The 18,308-nt window shown below is 46.8% G+C and overlaps 1 protein-coding gene across 1 annotated transcript in view; it reads left to right on the plus strand.

Moving 5' to 3' along the window:
• Positions 1 to 18,308, plus strand: part of PCDH11X (protocadherin 11 X-linked) — a 426,737-nt gene that overhangs the window by 185,278 nt on the left and 223,151 nt on the right. The window contains exon 5 of the mRNA XM_068157468.1: positions 9,151 to 9,222. Coding sequence (XP_068013569.1) covers positions 9,151 to 9,222 — 72 coding nt within the window. The remainder of the gene's footprint in view (positions 1 to 9,150; positions 9,223 to 18,308) is intronic.

Below are 18,308 nucleotides of genomic sequence, written 5' to 3' on the forward strand. Positions count from 1 at the left end.
CAAGTCATGCTGTTTGCGTTTCCTGATTCCTCTGCCATAGGTTACATCCTAAATAATGTACTCAGACTTGATAAGGGGGTGTGGGGGAGGGGGAAAGTTCTTTGCAGACATGCTTCTTTATCTCTTAGGGGATTATTTGTGGCACAAGTGCCTGTTCTGCACATACCCTGTCACCCAAAGAACAATCTGACTTTTTATTTTACTTCCTGTACTAAGAACTACAATATGCACTAAGAAAATCAAGCACACTTTATAAGACAAATAGTCACAGCTGGGGATAAGGAATATAAATAGGATGACATCAAATGGAAAGAGCTGATGATCCAACAAGGCTTCTATAGATCATGTCTCTAATGTCAGGAGAATTGCAGATTAGTCTAGCTGCTCTTTGTACGTAAGCCTATTTATCAACTTTCTGGGGAAGTCTAATTTAAGGTGGCACATTTCCCTGAGTTCTTCCACACTTCAAAGCTTACAGTGTAGGGGTTGGGCTGCCATTCTCTCCTGGCTGTAATTGCCAGGTGAGATTCCTCTTCAGGCCTTCCGCCGCCGGCCGTGTCCAGGCTGCTGCTGGCCGCATCCAATAATGTGATTTTACTTTGCCTGATTAGTGCAGTTAAAAAAAATCAGAGGCCTTAGCTTTTAACAACTTTATCCAATTCAGACTAAATGTTCAGAGAGAGAGCAATTTACATTGCAAATGTCCATTATAAGAAGCTGGCTTTCTGTGAAGTATAACTTGCTCACATCAGAGGCAAAGCTGATAACAGGCCCTAGGAAAAAAAGCAAAACCAAAAGAAAACCCCCAAAACCCAGCAAAACAAAACCTTTTGGCCAGAGTGGAAACCAGCAGGGGCTGTGCTATTTTTCCTGAGTAACCTGAAGAAAGATAAACTATTTCTGTGAAGGGTTATAACCAGAGATGTGGATTTTAACAGCTCCAGGGAAAATAGGCAGCAGTATCAAACGGGTAGCTCTGCTCCCCTGTACTAGGTTTTTAACACGATGCTTTATAGCCCAGTCACAAAAGGGATGTGTGTACATTTGTATTCCTTCCTTAACAGCTAAGTAGAGCTCAGGCAACTAAAACAAGATGTTTGATACTGTGTTCTTTTTTTTTCCTTCCCTTTCACTTGATATAAGAAGCCCTTAGCATACAATGTCACATTAGTTTTGTGTATGTAAATACTTTCAAGTCAGAACACACAGGGTGAGCATATTTTATCAGCTATTACCACTAAGATTTTTGCATACACAAACTGAAAAAAAAGTTCTCTCTTGATCAAAATTTAAAGTAATTTTGTTCCTCTGGGGTTATCTGAATTTCATAGATCCTAGAATGGCTCAGGTTGGCAGGGACCTCAGAGCTCATCTCCTCCAACCTCCCTGCCATGGGCAGGGACACCTCTCAACTAGACTCAGCTGCTCAAGGCCTCATCCAGCCTGGCCTTGAACACCCCCAGGGAAGAGGCATCCACAGCCTCCCTGGGCAACTTATTCCAGAGACTCACTGCCTCCTACTGAAGAACTTCTCAGCGACAGTGTATCCCTGCTCTGCTTCAGCTTCAAACCATTCCCCCTTGTCCTCATGAAAAGCCCCTCTGCAGCCTTCCTGTAGGATCCCTTCAGGCATTGGAAGGCAGCTCTAAGGTTCCCCTGGAGTCTTCTCCAGGCTGAACACCCCCAGCTCCTTCAGCCTGTCCTCACCGCAGAGGCGCTCCAGTCTTTGGATCACCGCTGTGGCCTGGACTCTATCCAGCAGCTCTGTGTCCTCCTTCTGCTGGGGACACCAGAACTAGAGGCAGTGTCAGGAGTGGGGTCTCAGCAGGGCAGAGTCAAGGGGCAGAATCCCCTCTCTTGCCCTGCTGGCCACACTCTTCTGGATACAGCCCAGGCTTGGTGGGAATGCCTCAGGAAGAATGCAGCTATCCATTGATTATGACAGTGGTGTAATTTCTGAAGTGGGGGAAACTCGTTTCCTGTGTTAGCAGTGGTGTGCAAGATAGAAGTGCAACACAGGAGCTTGACTGTTAGGTCCATCCCATAAAATCAGTTGAACAACAAGTCTTCAGCAGCATATCCTCAGAGACAGGTGTTCTCCTAGGCCTTCCAGAATGCTGATGAGAGCTTTAGGATAAATCTTCATAATTCCTGTGCGTGCCGTTTCGATAGGCCTGGAGCTGTGAGTATCACAGCTGACTGCTGCTGGGCCAAAAGCTTTCATGTGCAGGAAGTAAGCTTTCAATTAAAAAAGAGAGCAGGGGAGGTCATTGGCATTACCACGTTGCATTAGGATTCACCTACAGGAAAAGGAAGTGAGAGCGGAGTCAACAGGTTGCTGACTTGAAGCAGATGCAACTCTGCATTCCCCATTCCAAATGGTAGAATCAAATTGCTATGTCAGGTCCCAGAATTTGGTCTCTCAGTCTCTTGGTTCTTGTAGTTTTGCTATTGCTGGTTACCAAGCACTGGGGTTTATTCTCTGTTGTTCCCAACTCTGTCACCACTAAGTGTCTAAGATGTGTAAGTGCCCACTGCTGTGGGTTTAGCTGTGAAGATTGTGTGTAAGGTGAAAATCCTGACAGCAGGGGGAAGAATTTGTACACCTTTGTATCCTGACCTTGCTTTGTGCTGTTCCATCTGAACTGGATGTGATTTACAATTAACAGTGTATACAAGCACTTGTGAGAGTAGTGAGCCTTTTCATTTTCAGTACTGCACGCAGTGTCTGATATGTCATTGGGGATTCAGGGAAAGGCCTTTCTGCTGGTGTCAAACCGACAGCACGCGTCTCCCCTAGACCCTGGTTTTGCAACAGCTCCTGCTCTAGTCATAGTCACAGTAATTTGTCCTAGATGACATCCCCTTTCCTGTAGGTGCTTGATCACTGCATCCTGACATACAGTTTGGGCTTTGCTGGTGGCTGGGTTTGTTTGCAGAGCCTTTGCTGCGTGCAGAGTGACCATGGTTGCTGGATTTGCTGTCATTGTTCTTCAGCAGATGACCTCCTTGTGCAGAGTGATAGTTTTATCCTACTCTACATCATTATGTTTGCTGTACAAAAATCCTGCTGTGCTACACCATAATAACATGTAATCTTCTTGCTTAGTTTAGCTGAGATTTAAGGAGCTGCTGTTCATGGCAGCAGTTTTCTAAAGTCTGATCTATAATTTACCAGAATCAACCAGGCAAAAGAGCAAGAGGCTTTATAAGAGGGATACAGCCCTTAAAACTCTTAAATGAAGATTAGTTTAAAGTTTTACAATCCGGTACAGAACCATCTGGCAAATCTCATGTCAGGCTTTGTTAAACCTCTGAGCTTTCCTAGCGTGCTGGAGTTGTCCAACCCACACCCTGCTTTTCTCTCCATTCCTTCCTCTCCTGCCAGGCACCCGCTTTGCTCATAGATGCTGTGGAACAAAAGGAGGAGATAAGCGAGCCAAGGGCGGCTTTTTCTGTAGGAGCAGTGGAACAGCTGCGAGTGATGGAGGCCGTGGGTGTGCTGCACCTCTGGAAGTCATGCCCTTATAATTGCTGGGTGATTTATTGCCTCTTTGAGGAGGTAATTGCAAGATAAAAGCTGCCTGTTGGCAGAACCATTAGAGACTTGCTGGGTTGAATTGTGGCTTTTGAGGCCAAGGAGTCACTGGGAGGACCTACAGCAACATCACCAAGCATGTTGGTACTTTCAGCCGTGGAGCTGCAGTTGTTGCAGCTACAGCAGTGGCAGTTCCAGGTTTCTGTGTGATGTGGAAAGCAGATCATGCCCATCATTCCCAAATCACATTCCAGGGCTCTAGGCACTGCATTCCTTGCCAATACCTCCACAAAGAGCTTTGAAACTGAGTTCCAAATTGTTTGTTCTTTCCTTTTTCTTCCTTTTTTTGGCAAAAGGCAGACCCACTTGTGTTTCTCCAAGAGAAAGCAAACCCCTTCCTCACTAACATCCTGATTTCAACTCTCCCATGGCTTTCCTGTTCACTTGTGTCATACAGATTTATTTCATATTTAGGCAGAGCTTGGAAATGTGGAACAAAATAATTTGTTCTATCAATCTGTCACACAAAATTATACTTCCTTCACCCACATTAACTCTTCTCTTCACCTTTCACATGAAGGATCTTAGGAGGCCGCAGGAGAGGACTGCAGGAATCCAATTACCTGAAATCAACTTAGAGGCAAGGAGGAGGCATTAACTGGGACAGGCTCCTTCTGAGGGTTACAACACTTCCCTGGCTCAGTGTGATGATAAAGACGTTCTGCCTGGACAGTGAAATGAGCATACATGATCTCCTGATTACATGGCACAGAGAATTACTGAAGTCTCCAGCTCCTGGCTGAAAGTGTAGCTGTTAGCCATATACTTACAACTAGAGAAGACAAAAGTTGCCCTAAATAACCATGTGCAGTCCCAACCAGCCCTTGGTAGTGTAACACAGCTAATGCAGCACTAGCAAAATGTCTTTGCTCTTGGGTTCCTAAACCTCCCTTCAAGCCATACAGGATTTCAGCCTGGAAGACAATTTCATAAAGCACTTTGGTTTTTTCCCTTTCCTGTACAGGGCAGGGGTGGAACACTTGGGGTCAGACAATCTTAATGCTGCTGTAGCAATTTTGTAAGGCACCAGAGAAAAATGCATCCTATTATCTTTGAGCTGCAGTCTGCTCTTGCTTCTCACAGCAATCAATAACCATTACAATTATTGGTGGTAGTATCTATCTAGATAATTTTAGGGCTTTCCCAGAAAGCAAAATACATAAACCAAAATTGCCATCTTGTGACTTTTTTTGCTTTTTACTTCTAATAAATCCAGATTTGCTCTGAAGGGAAGCAGAAAACTGTCAGTAGGGAAGCAAGATGGAAAGGAGGTAACACCTAGCTGAACAGATCCACTAGGTAGTGTTGGAATAAAAATCTGAGGGCCAGAACAGATTCCCTTTGCAGCAGGAATAGTGGCTGTGCTGAAAGATGAGTCACATCCACGGGTCAGGTAACGAGGAATTGCAATGACTATTTTAAAGCCCTGTCTCACAAAGCTGAGGCCAACCAATGGAACATAATTTCAGGTCTCCAGCAAAAGAGGGGAGGACTTTCCTACCCTTCAGAGCTTGTGGTTCGTGCCAGAGGCAGCCACCTAAGTAGCTCAGGAGTCCTGGCTGTAGGAAGGGAAGGGTTGCAGCAGGCCCCATGGCCAGGAGTGCAGGTCTGGCTGGGTTCAGCAGAGGCAGAGGGCAGGCAGCTGCTTGCTTCTGTGGCTCCTGAGGAGCAGGGTGTGGAGAGAGACAGGCGAAGGGGAGAGCATGGTGGGTGGCTGTTGGACAGCAAATGAGTATCCCTGCATCCCTCCTTCCCAAGCTACACAGGGGCCTGGCAGGGCAGGACTGTAAACAGAAAGAGCTGAGAGAATGCAGTTGAGCCCATGGAGAAAACAGGTTGAGCAAATTAGCTGTCTTGTTATGGATCAGCCTAACCTGGACAGACACCAGGGGCTATCAGAAGGGAGATCTGTGCATGAGCAGCTGTTGTAGGATGAATTTGAACTGTCTCAGGTGCACAAGTGATTTCCCTCTCAGACTACAGAGTGGGAGCCCACTGGTGTGGCATCTTAAAGATAAAAGTGTAGTCTGGCTTAAAATAACAGCTTTCACAACCTGTAAAGTCTATTTACAGTTTCTTTTCTCTGGTAGATTCTGGCAGCCTGGGTATTACCTGCCAAGCTGTCATAGGAAACTGTATGCTTGGTAACTTACTGTGCCTAATAAACAGCAGCAACTATTCGTGATGAGTTTAGTCACTCCTTTGATTAAATATGAAAGCTTTCTTTTGCTCTTACAAGTAGACAGACAATTGCAAATATCAGCAAAGTATTTTGTGCCCAAATCTTTTTACTACCTGGACATCATGCTGGGCTTTATTGATGGCTAACACCATTTATCAGGGTAATTTCTAGGTGGCCAAGTGGAAAACTGTTGTGACTGTCTTATGATGACTCAGCAAACCGAACAGCTTCATACTAATAGCTGCAAATTGGGCTCTGTGGACAGGCAGGAGCACCTGGCCTTAGGGAAGAGCTGACAGTATTGCCTTGCCCACTGGGCAAAAGGATTACTGAGGTAAAGGGAACTTTTACAGGCAGGAAGGCCTGAAACAAAGACAGGTCTCCTGTCTTTGTTTCACCTTCCCTAGAGCCTGTAGCAGGGCAGCAATACGAGCTGTCAGGTCATGATTTAGAGCAGGGGTGGTCTCCCTTAACTCTGGCTGAGGTGGGAGACATCAGAAGGTGCTGGATGAATGGTAGGAACCCAGTCATCTGTCCAGCTGTGCCCCATGCTGGTGGAGCAGTATCTGGCTGTCCCAGGAGTGACAGGTGGTTCATCAGCCACGAGAAGCAGCTAATTTATTCCAGAAGTCAGCCTGCCTGCGAGAGAAATTGTAATGGGTGTGTGTACAAGAGCTAAGGGAGCTGTAATGGTTCTGCTGGAACCAGAATGTGATACCCAGGTTGAAATCGTTCCATCTTTATCTCATTATGTGTACAATTGTCTTCCTTGTGCCAAACTTAAGTGTCAAATTGAGGAAGTGGGGGGAACATAAAGGAAAGGCCATGGGCAGGTTCCATTGTTTCTGCAGAGTAATCCTAGAAGCTGCAGAAAGCTGTGGGAAGATGCTCCAAGCAAAAGGGGAGGATAAAGGCTTCCAAAAGCATTCCACTTCTAGTAAGAGCTTCTTTGCCTACACTGGAAGAAAGCAGCTCCTGGGAGGATTGTCTGTCATTACCACGTTTGTCATGTTGAATAAGGAGAGCCTGTGAACAAACGCTGTGTCTGTGCCCCGCTCAGCACGTGTGCAGCTCAGGGAGCCTGACAGGAGCAGCGCCGCCGCTGCAGCAGCAGCTCCTTCAGAACGGCTTTTACACACCAGCAGTGCTGGGGCGTGCTGAGCTGGAAGCTGCAGCAGATGTGCTGCTGGCGAGCAGGACGAGCATTCGTGCATTGTGAGCTCTCTTGAATGCTGCTGGAACTCTTTTGCTGTGAGGACAGGCTGAGGGAGCTGGGGTTGGGGCCTGGAGAAGGCCTACTGTGGCCTTCCAGTACTTAAGGAGGTCTGTAAGAAAGGCAAGGACAATCTTCTCAGCAGGGCTTGTTGTGACAGGACAAGAGGTGATAGCTTGAAACTAAAAGAGGGAGAGAGGGAGATTTAGACTAGATAGAAGGAAGAAACTTAAGTGAGGGCAGTGAAAGACTGGCCCAGGTTGCCCACAGACATGGTAGATGCCCCATCCCTGGAAAGATTCCAGGTCCAGTTGGTTAGGGCTCTGAGCAAGCTGATGTAGTGGAAGGTGTCCCTGCAGGCACTGGGCATCCTAAAGCACTGCCTTTCTTCTTGCATTCACTCTTGTCTTCCTTTTCCTCTCTGCCCTAAAATGGGTCTGAGTGGGCAAATGTACAACAAACTGATGTGGAATCCCAAGGAAAACTTTCTCAGGAAAGGCTTTTAATGCTAATTCCTGGCAGGTTATCCCCTGTGGGATTATTATGGTATCTTGGCACCACAATTGATACATTTCATAATTTTCATTGTGTGTTTGGGTCCCTTTGATGCTTGATTATTACATTTAAAGGAAGATTGTAAGGTAGCACAGGTTTGCTTTTGACTGTATGAAAACCACAACCCTCGCTTTCCAGAAGCATTCATTTTGACTCTGCTTAGCATTCCATAAACTTGTGGTTACTTCTTTTTACCTTTTGAAATGCATTTATTGTCCTGTTTCAGGAATGAATCATGTTCCATTGCTACCCCAAAATATAGCCTAACCCAAATGGTAAAACTGATTGCCTGTGAGCTGTTATTACAGCCAATCCAACCTGCCAAGACAGAATTGCCATTTAATAAGGCTCATTTTTTGAAATGAGCCCTGTGAATGCTCCCTGATAACTGAAGTTGCCCATTTCAGTGCCCATATTTTGCTATATATAACACAAAATCCTGTGTCATATTTCTCTCCCTCTCTTTGTCAGCTCTTGCAGCCTTCATGGGCGTTTGGACCACTCTGATGTGAGAGCTGGATAAGATGCTGTTTACATTGCACATTGTCAGGTGCTGCATCCAAAGGGCCCCCCGTGCGGTAGGGATGTGTTTCAGGAGGAGGAGAAATCCTGGCACTACTTAGTGTATTTTGCTAGAGGACCTTTTTTGTGAATGTCATTGTTACCATTTTATGATGGAAAGAAGTTAGTGAGAAAGAAAATAGGAGAGCCTTGGTGTTTCTGCTGGGATTTGTAAAGTTCCTCCCCTGGGACCTTCAGGGGGAGAGAATGCGAAGGCACACGGATCCCGTTCTGTGCTCGGTCCCAGCGGTCACAGCTGTTGCATATTTACTATGGAAGTAGAGAGATGATATTAAGAAGTACTTGCAGAATGTTTTGGTGATACTGAAAAAGGGAAGTGTGAAGGATCAGCAGAGCTTGCCTTTGAAGACAACTTTAACCTGTTTGAGCACGCAGGCTTTTGATTTGGGGTGCTCGATCTTGACGTATTCCACGGTAGTGGAAAACCAAGGCGGCAAGGAGTACTGTTACCTGCTTGGTCTCTTCTGGCTCCAGCTCCAAAGAGCATTAAGCAAAGGCAGGGCCTCTCAGCTGAGAACTTGGCTCTCCTGCCCAAAGTAATGCAGAGTTAAACAAACCTAAAAAAACTCCACAGTATTTCTCCTAATCCATCTGTTCAAGTTAGCTCCACTGCAGTCCGTCTCTTCTGTCAGGGTGTTCATTGGGCACAGCGCGGCCTGGGGAGGAAACAGCAGAGAAACAGGAGCTGAAGTTCCCTCTGGAGTTGTGCTGCTGAGCTGTACTCTGTTGGCAAATCAGTGCAGATCGGTGGCTGGAGTGTTTTCCTCTGTGCACACAGATAGCGGTGTGTCCCTCCACACCCTGAAAGTTAAACCAACTCTGAAAATTAAGTTACTTAGCTGCAAAAATACCAGCCCTAGAGTCTGCTCCAAATGCATACAGTTGTGCTGGGCTGCCATCACTTTGTGTCAATTTTGTACCTGACTGCTTTGCTCCCTCAAGGGAGACTAATGCAGAATGCTGACAGAGTGCTTGATCGTGCAAATCATACAAACCATTCCTTCTTTTCTCTCCCAAAAGCAGACAAAAGAGGTGGGAAGGCCACAAACTCCTTTGAAAGAAGCAACCTTGGAGCCTTGGACTCAGCCACAGGTAGGCTGGAACAACTTTTCTGCTAAGATGTTTTCAGTAATGGTGGTTTCTCTAAGTTCTGATGGAGTTAGTCTGGGAACCTAAAGCCATGCTGCACCAGTGGGCTCTGGGCTTCTTGGCATCCTATGCCAAAAATGATTTGTCGTGGTGTTTGACTGCCCAGGTGACTGTAGTGTCTGTCCTCTTAGCTGGAGCCTCAGCTTTCTCCTTCGAAGCGTCAGGATTCCCTTGTCTTCAGTTTGTGTTCCTTACCTGCTTAAAACCAAGCCTAGCTTTGCATAACAAACCTGCTTTCTGCACGGTGTGTAAATGAGCTGTGAGCAGGTTCTGCTGCACAAGTGGAGTTTGTGCAAGTTTGTGATTTTGAGAGGAAGGTTTCAAAGGTCAACCTTTTGTGTGCTAGAGATTTAACCAAACAAATGAAGCAATGCCTAACCATGCAAAAAGGGATTAGACCTGGGGACACGAGCATGCAGTCTTCCTTGCCGTAATGTGTGCTGTGATGTTGTGTGCTTCGAGCAAATGGGTCATTGTGAATGTCTTACATGCAGGAGTTCAGAGCTGCTTTGGCTGTCTGTTCCCTGTGTCCTGCACTGCACGCTGAAGTGTGTGGCTTCAGAGGTGATAGAAGGGAAGAGCCAGTTCATGATGGGGTGGAATTGGATGTGATTGTTCCAAGGACAAGGACCGGGGCTGTGGAAGAGAAGGTGCTGGGGTGGAGATGAAGTAGGGTGATGATAAGACCAACCTAGAGAATCAGGCTGCTTCTGCAGATCCCTGGGGGGAGATTGCTACTTTTTGTGGATCTGGGAAGGTGTTACCTTTAGCAGTCTCTGACTCCTGTGGCGCGGTGCCTCTGGCTGATGGAAGCCTCTACCTCTGCCTTGCAAGGTTCACCTGTTGCTGAAGGCAGCGGTGAATCTATAGCTGTAATGTCTGAGGTGAGAGGTTCCTGGCAGAGGTGGAGACACCCAGGCAGAGGCAGCAACCCTTGCTCTGTAATTACAGCCTGACTGTCTGGGCAGACTCTGCCTCATATTTCCAGGCTGTAAAGCACTCTGCCCAGAGAAAAATGTCTTGAGTCTCTAGCTTTTACAAACTGCATATATGAAATCTGGGAGCCTGGGCTTGGTCTCAAGGCATGGGTACTCCAAAAGCTTGTGGCAGACACAGCACAGGAATTCTGAAGTGAAATGAAAAAAGCTCCCATCTCTGCTGCTGCTGCTGTTGTTCATGGGTGAGTGCACTCCTTTTTATCAGCTGCAGTGCCAACTGTGCAGGCTTTCGTGGTGCAATCTACACAGCTGATTAAAATAGAGTAGCTTCAGACTGGAACGTTCCTCACTGCAGCAGCAGATATGATACTTGTATTTGTGCACCTGTACATACAGAGAGAGGATGGTTATCTGTGAGCAGGCAAGCCTGCTGTTGTAGGGAAATCCCTGAACTGGAGCTCTGCTGCAAGATCTGCCCTCCAGTCTTCCTGAAGAAAAGGCTCCCAGCTGCAGTGTGGGACCTCTGTCCAGCTGCTGCCTGGCCAGCCCTCCAAAGGCCTCTGTCCCAGCAACTGCTGAGTACAGCAGCTGAGCATGCATCGATCTGTGTCTGCCATCAATAATGTTGATGTGCAGGACCACAGGAGCTCTCTATAGTCCGTAGTGGCTTTCGTGTGCAGGAGCAAAACTGGGGAGCAAAGTGTTTCATTCCAGCAGTTACTGCTAAAAAGCTGATGAAGGGAGAGCTACCAGGCTGCTCCTGGGACCTTGCCTACAGCATGTGTTGCAGAGCAGGCGAGTAGAGAGCTGGGAGTTAGGGCTGGGCTTTGGTTTGTTGGCACAGAAGAGAGAATTTTTGCTTCTGAGTTTTGAGAGAGGAGCTGAGGCAGCTTGATTCTGGGGCTGTTGTTCAGGGGAGCCCTGGTGCACAGCCATGGGTATCAGAGGTGAGCTTTTGCAAGAGGTGGTTTGCATGACTGCTGTCAGCAGCATTTGCAAAGGCAGGTTCTGTTGGGATGTGCCAGTGCAGGTGAGAACCAGTGTCCCTCCTGAGTGCTCCGACTGTCACCACGCTACCTGCTCGCTTCTGGAAGCTGCAGCTGCCACCACTTTGTTTAGGAGCTGCGGGGATTAGAAGGTCTCTGGTCTTTGTCATCAATATCCACTCTGGGGGGAAAAGCCCTGCCTTCTAAAAAAGTCCACAGCAAGGAGGTAACACCAATATGCTTCTTTAGTTCCTGGGGGGAAGAAACGTAATCAACAGGATCCCAAACTGCTGGAACCATTATCCTAGCGGAAAATTAAATTAGTTGTTAATTCTTTCATGGATGTAATTCTGGCCCCTGCAAATCCCTCCTTAGATATTTGGTATAAAGTGAGTAAAAATTCATGGCATGGATAAAAGCTTTGTCTATTTTATGAGCAACAGGCAAATGATCCAAATGGTGCTCATAAAGCAAATGGTTCCCAACTCTAAAAAGGAGGAGGAATAGATTTAAAAGCTGCTAGAATGAACCATGATTAAAACCAGCTCCTGTTTACAAGAAGGTGTTATTTACAGGGAAGTTTTGCATTCCTCTTCCCTCCTGACAAAAGGGAGAGACTCTCTTTTGTCTGCTTAATCAGAATAATAAAAAACCTCATCACACCTTTTTGGGCTGTGCACCATCCGCGCGGCGCTGAGAGCTGCTGTGGGACGCATTTCATCAGCAGAGAGCGCAGGAAATAGCTGTGAGCACAGCTTCAGCGTGCAGGGCCAAGCAGGCAGTGAAGCAGAAAGCAGCACATCTGGCCTCCAGTCCCAGAGGTGAGAAGCTGGCACCTATTAGCAGCTGGGCAGTTGCACACCGAGGTTGCAGTCGGGGGTGCGCAGCAAAGGGAACCCTTCGTGTCACCTGTGCTGGCAGGGCTCTTGCTTGCCTTGGTCAAGGTTTCCTCTCTGAAGCAGTGGCCAGATGAAGATTTTGGGACTGAACCATTCAGTTAGATAATAAATGAATCACTGTAGTGCCTTGCCAGGCGTCTCTCTTAGTCTGTGGTGAGGATTTTGATCCTGGGCATACAGTTTTGCTTGTCTGGGCTACGCTTTAACAAGTTCCTAGGCCAGCGTGGCATTGACAGCGTGGGCACTCTTTGTCATGGCCATCCCTTTCCACTTGCAGTTTGCTGTATCTCTCTCTGTGAACTCAGTGAATGGGAACTGGTGTTACTGCCTGGGAAATTAAGTATGAGAGACTGATTCTGATAAAGTCAGGACAAGACCTTTGCAGATAAGGAACATGTGTGGTAGTCGTTGCCCAAATAGACTTGTCATTGGTTTACAGCTTGATTTAAATGCTAAATACCATGGATCCCTGTGGTTAGGGTTTGTTGCTGTGCCTGATTAAACATTTAGCTGATATACCCTGTCAAGGCTGTTCAGAACTACTGCAGCTAAGATTATGTATTTATATCCTCTGGTTTTATGGTCAGTTACAAACATGACAACTTAAAATCTGGGATTGTTTACACTTTTGACAGGACTTCAAAATCTGCATTTCATGTGGCAGCAGCATGAAATACCACTGATCACAATGGTCCTGATTCAGAAGCAAATTGATTTATTCTTTCAAGCTCCTAGGAGGATAAACCCAGAAAGAGGAATAAGGATTTTCCAAAATGAGGGGAAAGAACAATGGCTGAGGTTCTACAGCTTCGAGCTGCAGCAGTGGCAAATGGTGAGGGTTGCTGGCATGGCAGGTACAGCAGAGCCCTCACCCTCCAGCAGTAGAGTACTTCTGATTTGAGTCTTGTGTGTGTGTTACTCTTACATCACAAAGTTCCATGTGCCATCTGAAACACTCATGAAGTGATGCCTAGAGGTCTTCTGCAGGAGCAGATGTGAGCAGGTGGTGTTACTAGTGCTCCAGTTTTGTAGCTATTCATCAACTGTAAGAATTCCAGCTACTGTTGCTCACTTAAGTTAGTGGCTCAAAAGCCAGGGTACAGTTGCATTAATTTCCCTGCCCCAAATGTTTCTCTGCTTTAATGAACACATTAATTTATCCCTTTTCCTCATACTCTTCTTCCTCCATGCTCCTCATTGTCACTGGAAACCCAGACAATGATGACCCTCAAGGTTTATGGCTTTCCTCAAAGTTCTCAGTGAAGGTTCAATATGCAAGGACTAAGATTTGTCAGGCTCAGGTAGTGCACATTCTGCTGTGTCTTACAGGTAAGCAGCACCTCACGGCAGCGTGGCTGTGTTACCACCTGGTGTAACAGTGGTGCATTGCCACAGCCACAGGCACAGCAAGCAGGAGCAATGCAATACAGACCAAGTGCAGCCACTTGGCTCTTGAAAGTAGAAAGGGAGAATCCTTTGTGCCATCTTTTGCATCCCTTTGTGTGCTGAGCACAGTCCTCTCTCTCCCTTTTTTAGAGCAGAATGACTTTTTTCTGGAAAGGCAAAACTGCTCAGACTGAAATCTAATTACAGATGATAGAGTGTAGTATTTTTCTGCTCAATTGTAAAGAATCACTTTATAATCTTGGAACAGTGGATAACAACATCACTAATCCAATATTTCAACAGTAAATACGTTTGATGATGGGAATTGCTACACTAATCTCATATGCCTCCACGGTGTAGTTAAGAAATCCACAGGGGGTTTTGCTAATCAGTTTTTGTAAAGTGAATCAAGTCATGTAATTCTTGCTCCCTCTAAGTGCCCACCAACTGCAGGCACAACTGTCTGCACTACTTTTTGCACTCTTCATCAGTTTTGTACCCTAATCTGCACCCACACTTTCCAGTATGCAAGAAAGAGACTTCTGGGGAAAAAGGTCTCCAAGCACCCTTTGATGTCTTACAAAGCAAGCTTCCCCTCCTGCACGCCAGTGAAGAGCAGCCACTAATAAACACAACCTGACCATGCTGGCTACCACACTTCTAACACAAATGCTTTAAGCTGCTTAATTGAGCCCTCAGTTGTTCTGACCCCTGGGACACATTGCAATAAATCCTATGTAAAAAGAGGCTTGAGGGGTTTGATTCAGCAAACTCTCCGAGCTCTGTTCCTTTTTGAATGGTGAACCCGGTGTGGTAGGTGAGGAAGGAGTATTGACAACCATGGCCCAGTATTTGAGGAGAAGTAAGTCATAAGAATTCTGTGCATAAGTTGTTCCCACAGTCCATGGGAACTGAATTCTTTTTCATGAAGTCATGGTGTGCTGCTTACTTGGCTTTAGGATTCAGAATCAGTGACAGTCAGAATGAAAATGAAGCTTTGCTTCTGATTTGGTGTCTTCAGCTTGGATGCAAACCAGTCATCAAAACAGACTCAGTCTAGCTCTGCCTTGGCTACATTTGGTATTTAGGATCTGGGTACTCAAAATATTCCCATTTTATTTGGTGTCTTAATAAAGTCTGTTTCTTAGTGAAACCTGCAGACAGTTTCCATGCAATATGTATAATACACTCAGTATATTTGTTGCCATTTAGCTGTGCAGAAGCAGAAATCCAGCTGCTTTGGGGGTATCTCTGAGGACAGGCACTTGTATGTTCACTTCTGTTAGACAGTTCCATGTATTTCCAGAACCCAAAATTCAAGGCAGCTGAAGTGGAAAACTGGGGGAAAGTAAAGGGTTTAAGTCCTTACTACCTTTAGATATTTCAGTCTTTTCCAAGTCATTCCCCAAGTCCTTGAAGAGCACTTTTCCCCTTGTTGTGCACCCTGGCAGTGATGGTGTCGGCCTCATTTCTTTGTTCAGGCTGTTAATCCTTTTCCTCCCTCTTGCTTCTGATATGTTGGAGCTGTTCTTGCAGTCTTGACCAGCCCTGTAAATGAGGAGACAGCTGGGGCAGGAGTGGGGAGCTGAGCCACAGAGCTTCACCTGCACATTCAGTGTCCATGAAAACAGGCAACCCCAGGAGGTTTCCCATCCATGTGCACGGTGCTGGAGCTCGGGGAGGGAGCCATGCTGCTCGGCACAGGCAGTTGATTTGTGTTCCATCGCCATGCTCTGAGCTGGAGGAGATGGTGTGCTCAGTAGTGAACATCCCATGTGTTGGCTGAAAAGGGCAGGCAGACAGCTACTCCTTCATCGCCTGGGGTGCAGGCAGCCCTGGCAGTGTCTAAGTAAATCACCACACACTTGCTTTCAGGAGATGTAGATGAGATCTCCAAGGTGCTTAGTTATCCATGGGGATGCTCAGGACACCCTTCCTCCCCACCATATTTCTGCTGCCTTCAGCCCTGTTTGGCGAGGGAGCGCTGACGTCCCCGTTATTTAGGAGAAAGCACCAAGTGGCAAAATCATTAAGTTGCATTGGACTGTAACTGACTTGCTGCAAGCTGTGCTCAGCATGCATAAATCTTCACGCAGAAAACACAAACGAGGCATGATTGATGCAGGTGGCCATTCCCCTGGTGTCCCCTTGGCTGTCACTCACAGCTCGCTGGCATGTAAGGCAGGAGCTGTACACAGGAGCAGACCCTGCTGCAGCCCACAGCTGTATTTGTGCATCTCAGAGCACAAGGAGTGATCTGAAAAGCTTTTAGGAAGCATGAACACAACAAAAACTTCTGCTGGTGTGCTTTACACCTTAAAATGGCATTGGCTTCAGCATGGACCTGTGCATTAGGAGTGAGTGTTTGAAGGAAAGCTTTTGGAAGTGTTCGGCTTTTGACTCTTTGTTCATCTCCTGAGGTGTTTCATCCCTCCATGATGCTTTTAGGAAACTTTTAATCACTTTTCTTGGTGGTGGTGGTTTTGTTTGATGGTGGTTTGGGGTTTTTTGGTTAGGATTTTTCCTGCAAACCTCTACAGTGTTTAGTAAGAACATGTTTTCCCTCTCGATGAACTGGTGGCACTGGTTTTATCGTCCTGGATGGCAAACGCAGGCCCTGCAATGAAGCCCTGTCACAGGGAGTATAGAATCATAGAATCAGTGTGGTGGGTTTGGAAGGGGTAAGGCCAAGAAGCCTCCTCCCTTCCCCCTTGTAAGGTAAAAGGGAAAAAAAATTGAAGGGAAAGGAAAAAAAAACTCACAAGCTGAATTAGCAAAGCAGTGGAGCTATATTTACAAAGCAATGTAGGGAATGCAGGGGAATATTTACAAATTTACAATGTCTACAATGTATACAAAGATATACAACAGAGCAACACAGAAATGAGAGTAACCCCCCTCGGACCGAGAGGGGTTCCCCACCTCCGCTCTCCCCTCTCTTCCCCCCCCCCTTTCCCCAGAATGGGATAGAAAGAGAAAGAAAAGAGAGGAAAAAAAAGTTAGAAGCAGTTTGTGTTAATTGGAAAGGAGTTAATACAGGCCTTATCAGTTTTTTTCAAGGCCGGAGCCTTGGCAGAAAGCCCAGCACAGAGAGCTGCAGCACGAAGAAGAGGCGGAAGCAAGACTGACAGAAAAGTCGTGGAAATGTCCAGTTCACTCCCAGTTCCAAAGGTGCTTCCTCCCACTCTTCCAATGAAATTAGTTTAGACTATTCCTTCCGTTTACCAACTTCCGTCCACCATATTCCCTTTCTTAAGGGGGCAACGTCAACCGGCCACAATCAGTCAGGGTTGGAAGGGACCACGAGGATCATCTAGTTCCAACTCCCCTGCCATGGGCAGGGACACCTCACACTACACCAGGCTGGCCAGAGCCTCATCCAGCCTGGGCTTAAACACCTCGCCATGGCGCCCCAACCACCTCCCTGGACAACCCACTCCAGGGCTTCACCACTCTCACAGTGAAGAGCTTCTTCCTCACATCCAGTTTGAGTCTCCCCATCTCCAGCTTCATTCCATTCCCCCTAGTCCTATCACTACCTGATATCCTGAGAAGTCCCTCCCCAGAGTCCCTCCCTAACAGAATTAGGCACTAGCTGCTGTGCACCCAGAGGTGTCCATCCTGATCATAGGTCTGTGATGCCAAAAGTTTTAGTACTGATCAGGATGGAAGACTGAAACCTCAGTGCTAGCTCTTAGGCATAAGGCACAAATTATTCAGTGTGGCTGCTAGGACCCCCAGTGCACAGTGACCAAGCCTCAGTTCATCCATCTTCAACGTCAGGAATAGTTTTAGACTGAGTTTAGTCAACTGACAGGAGCTGTTTCACCAGGCCATTAAATTATATGGTTATTATTGTGTCCACAGTGGAGAAGATGGCTCTGGGTTGTGGTTGGCAGATCACTTACCCTCTCTCTCAGCTTCTCAGCTACAAAATCAGTTGTTGTTCTTGAAGGATATTTTATGGCCTGATTAATTTTTTGGCTGCAGAGTATTGCATACAGAGCAGACAACACTGCGAGTCGGTGCCCCAGTGGCTGTGCAGTAATGGATATTATGCATCCATTCAAAGCCCAAATGAGATTGACACCACTGTGCTCTCCATCTGTCTTTGAGAAAGAATTCATAAATAATGAGGCATATAAGGCAAGATTAGCCCATTACAGTCAGCAGTTAGAGTCACAGAATTACCAGGTTGGAAGGGACTTCAAGCATCATCTGGTCCAACCTTTCATTTACAGTGTACGTAGTAACCACTGGGAGGAGACAGGCACTCGCTCAGGGTGGGCAGGAGCTGCCTGGCTTCAGCTCTTCTAACCCAGAGCAGCTCTGGCCTTGAAGTTGGCCACTTGTCCCTCCTTGGGTGATGGCCACTTGTCCCTCCTTGGGCTGTGCCTTGAGGGCTTGCTGCCATGCAGAGCTGCACTGAGCTCCTTGTTCAGGTTTTATTGGTTATTGTCACCTAAAAGGGAGGGGATAAAAAGATGAGATGCTGTGGAGGTTTTGCCTGTTAGCAATGAAAAGCTATGGGATGCTGAGCTGGGAGTGTCAGAGTCCAGCCTGGCCACAGGGCTCCCTTGCATGTGTCCCCTGATCTCCATCCAAGTGTCTGTGCCATGTGCAGGGAGCCCAGAGTGCCCTCCCGCAGTGAATTCAGCAACTAAGGCCTTCCTCCAGGTCTCTGCCTGCTGTGTCACATCTCCCATCCCATATCCCTTCAAAGCAGGAACAGCTACTGGTTTTCAAGCCACGTGATCCCATGCTTTTTCTGTCCATCCAACTGAGCCTGCCTCTGTCACCTTCCAGCAGTGCAAATTATG

This window comes from Melanerpes formicivorus, unplaced genomic scaffold (assembly GCF_026170545.1).
Source record: "Melanerpes formicivorus ecotype bairdi unplaced genomic scaffold, bMelFor1.0.p_v2 SCAF_37, whole genome shotgun sequence".
Taxonomy (NCBI): domain Eukaryota; kingdom Metazoa; phylum Chordata; class Aves; order Piciformes; family Picidae; genus Melanerpes; species Melanerpes formicivorus.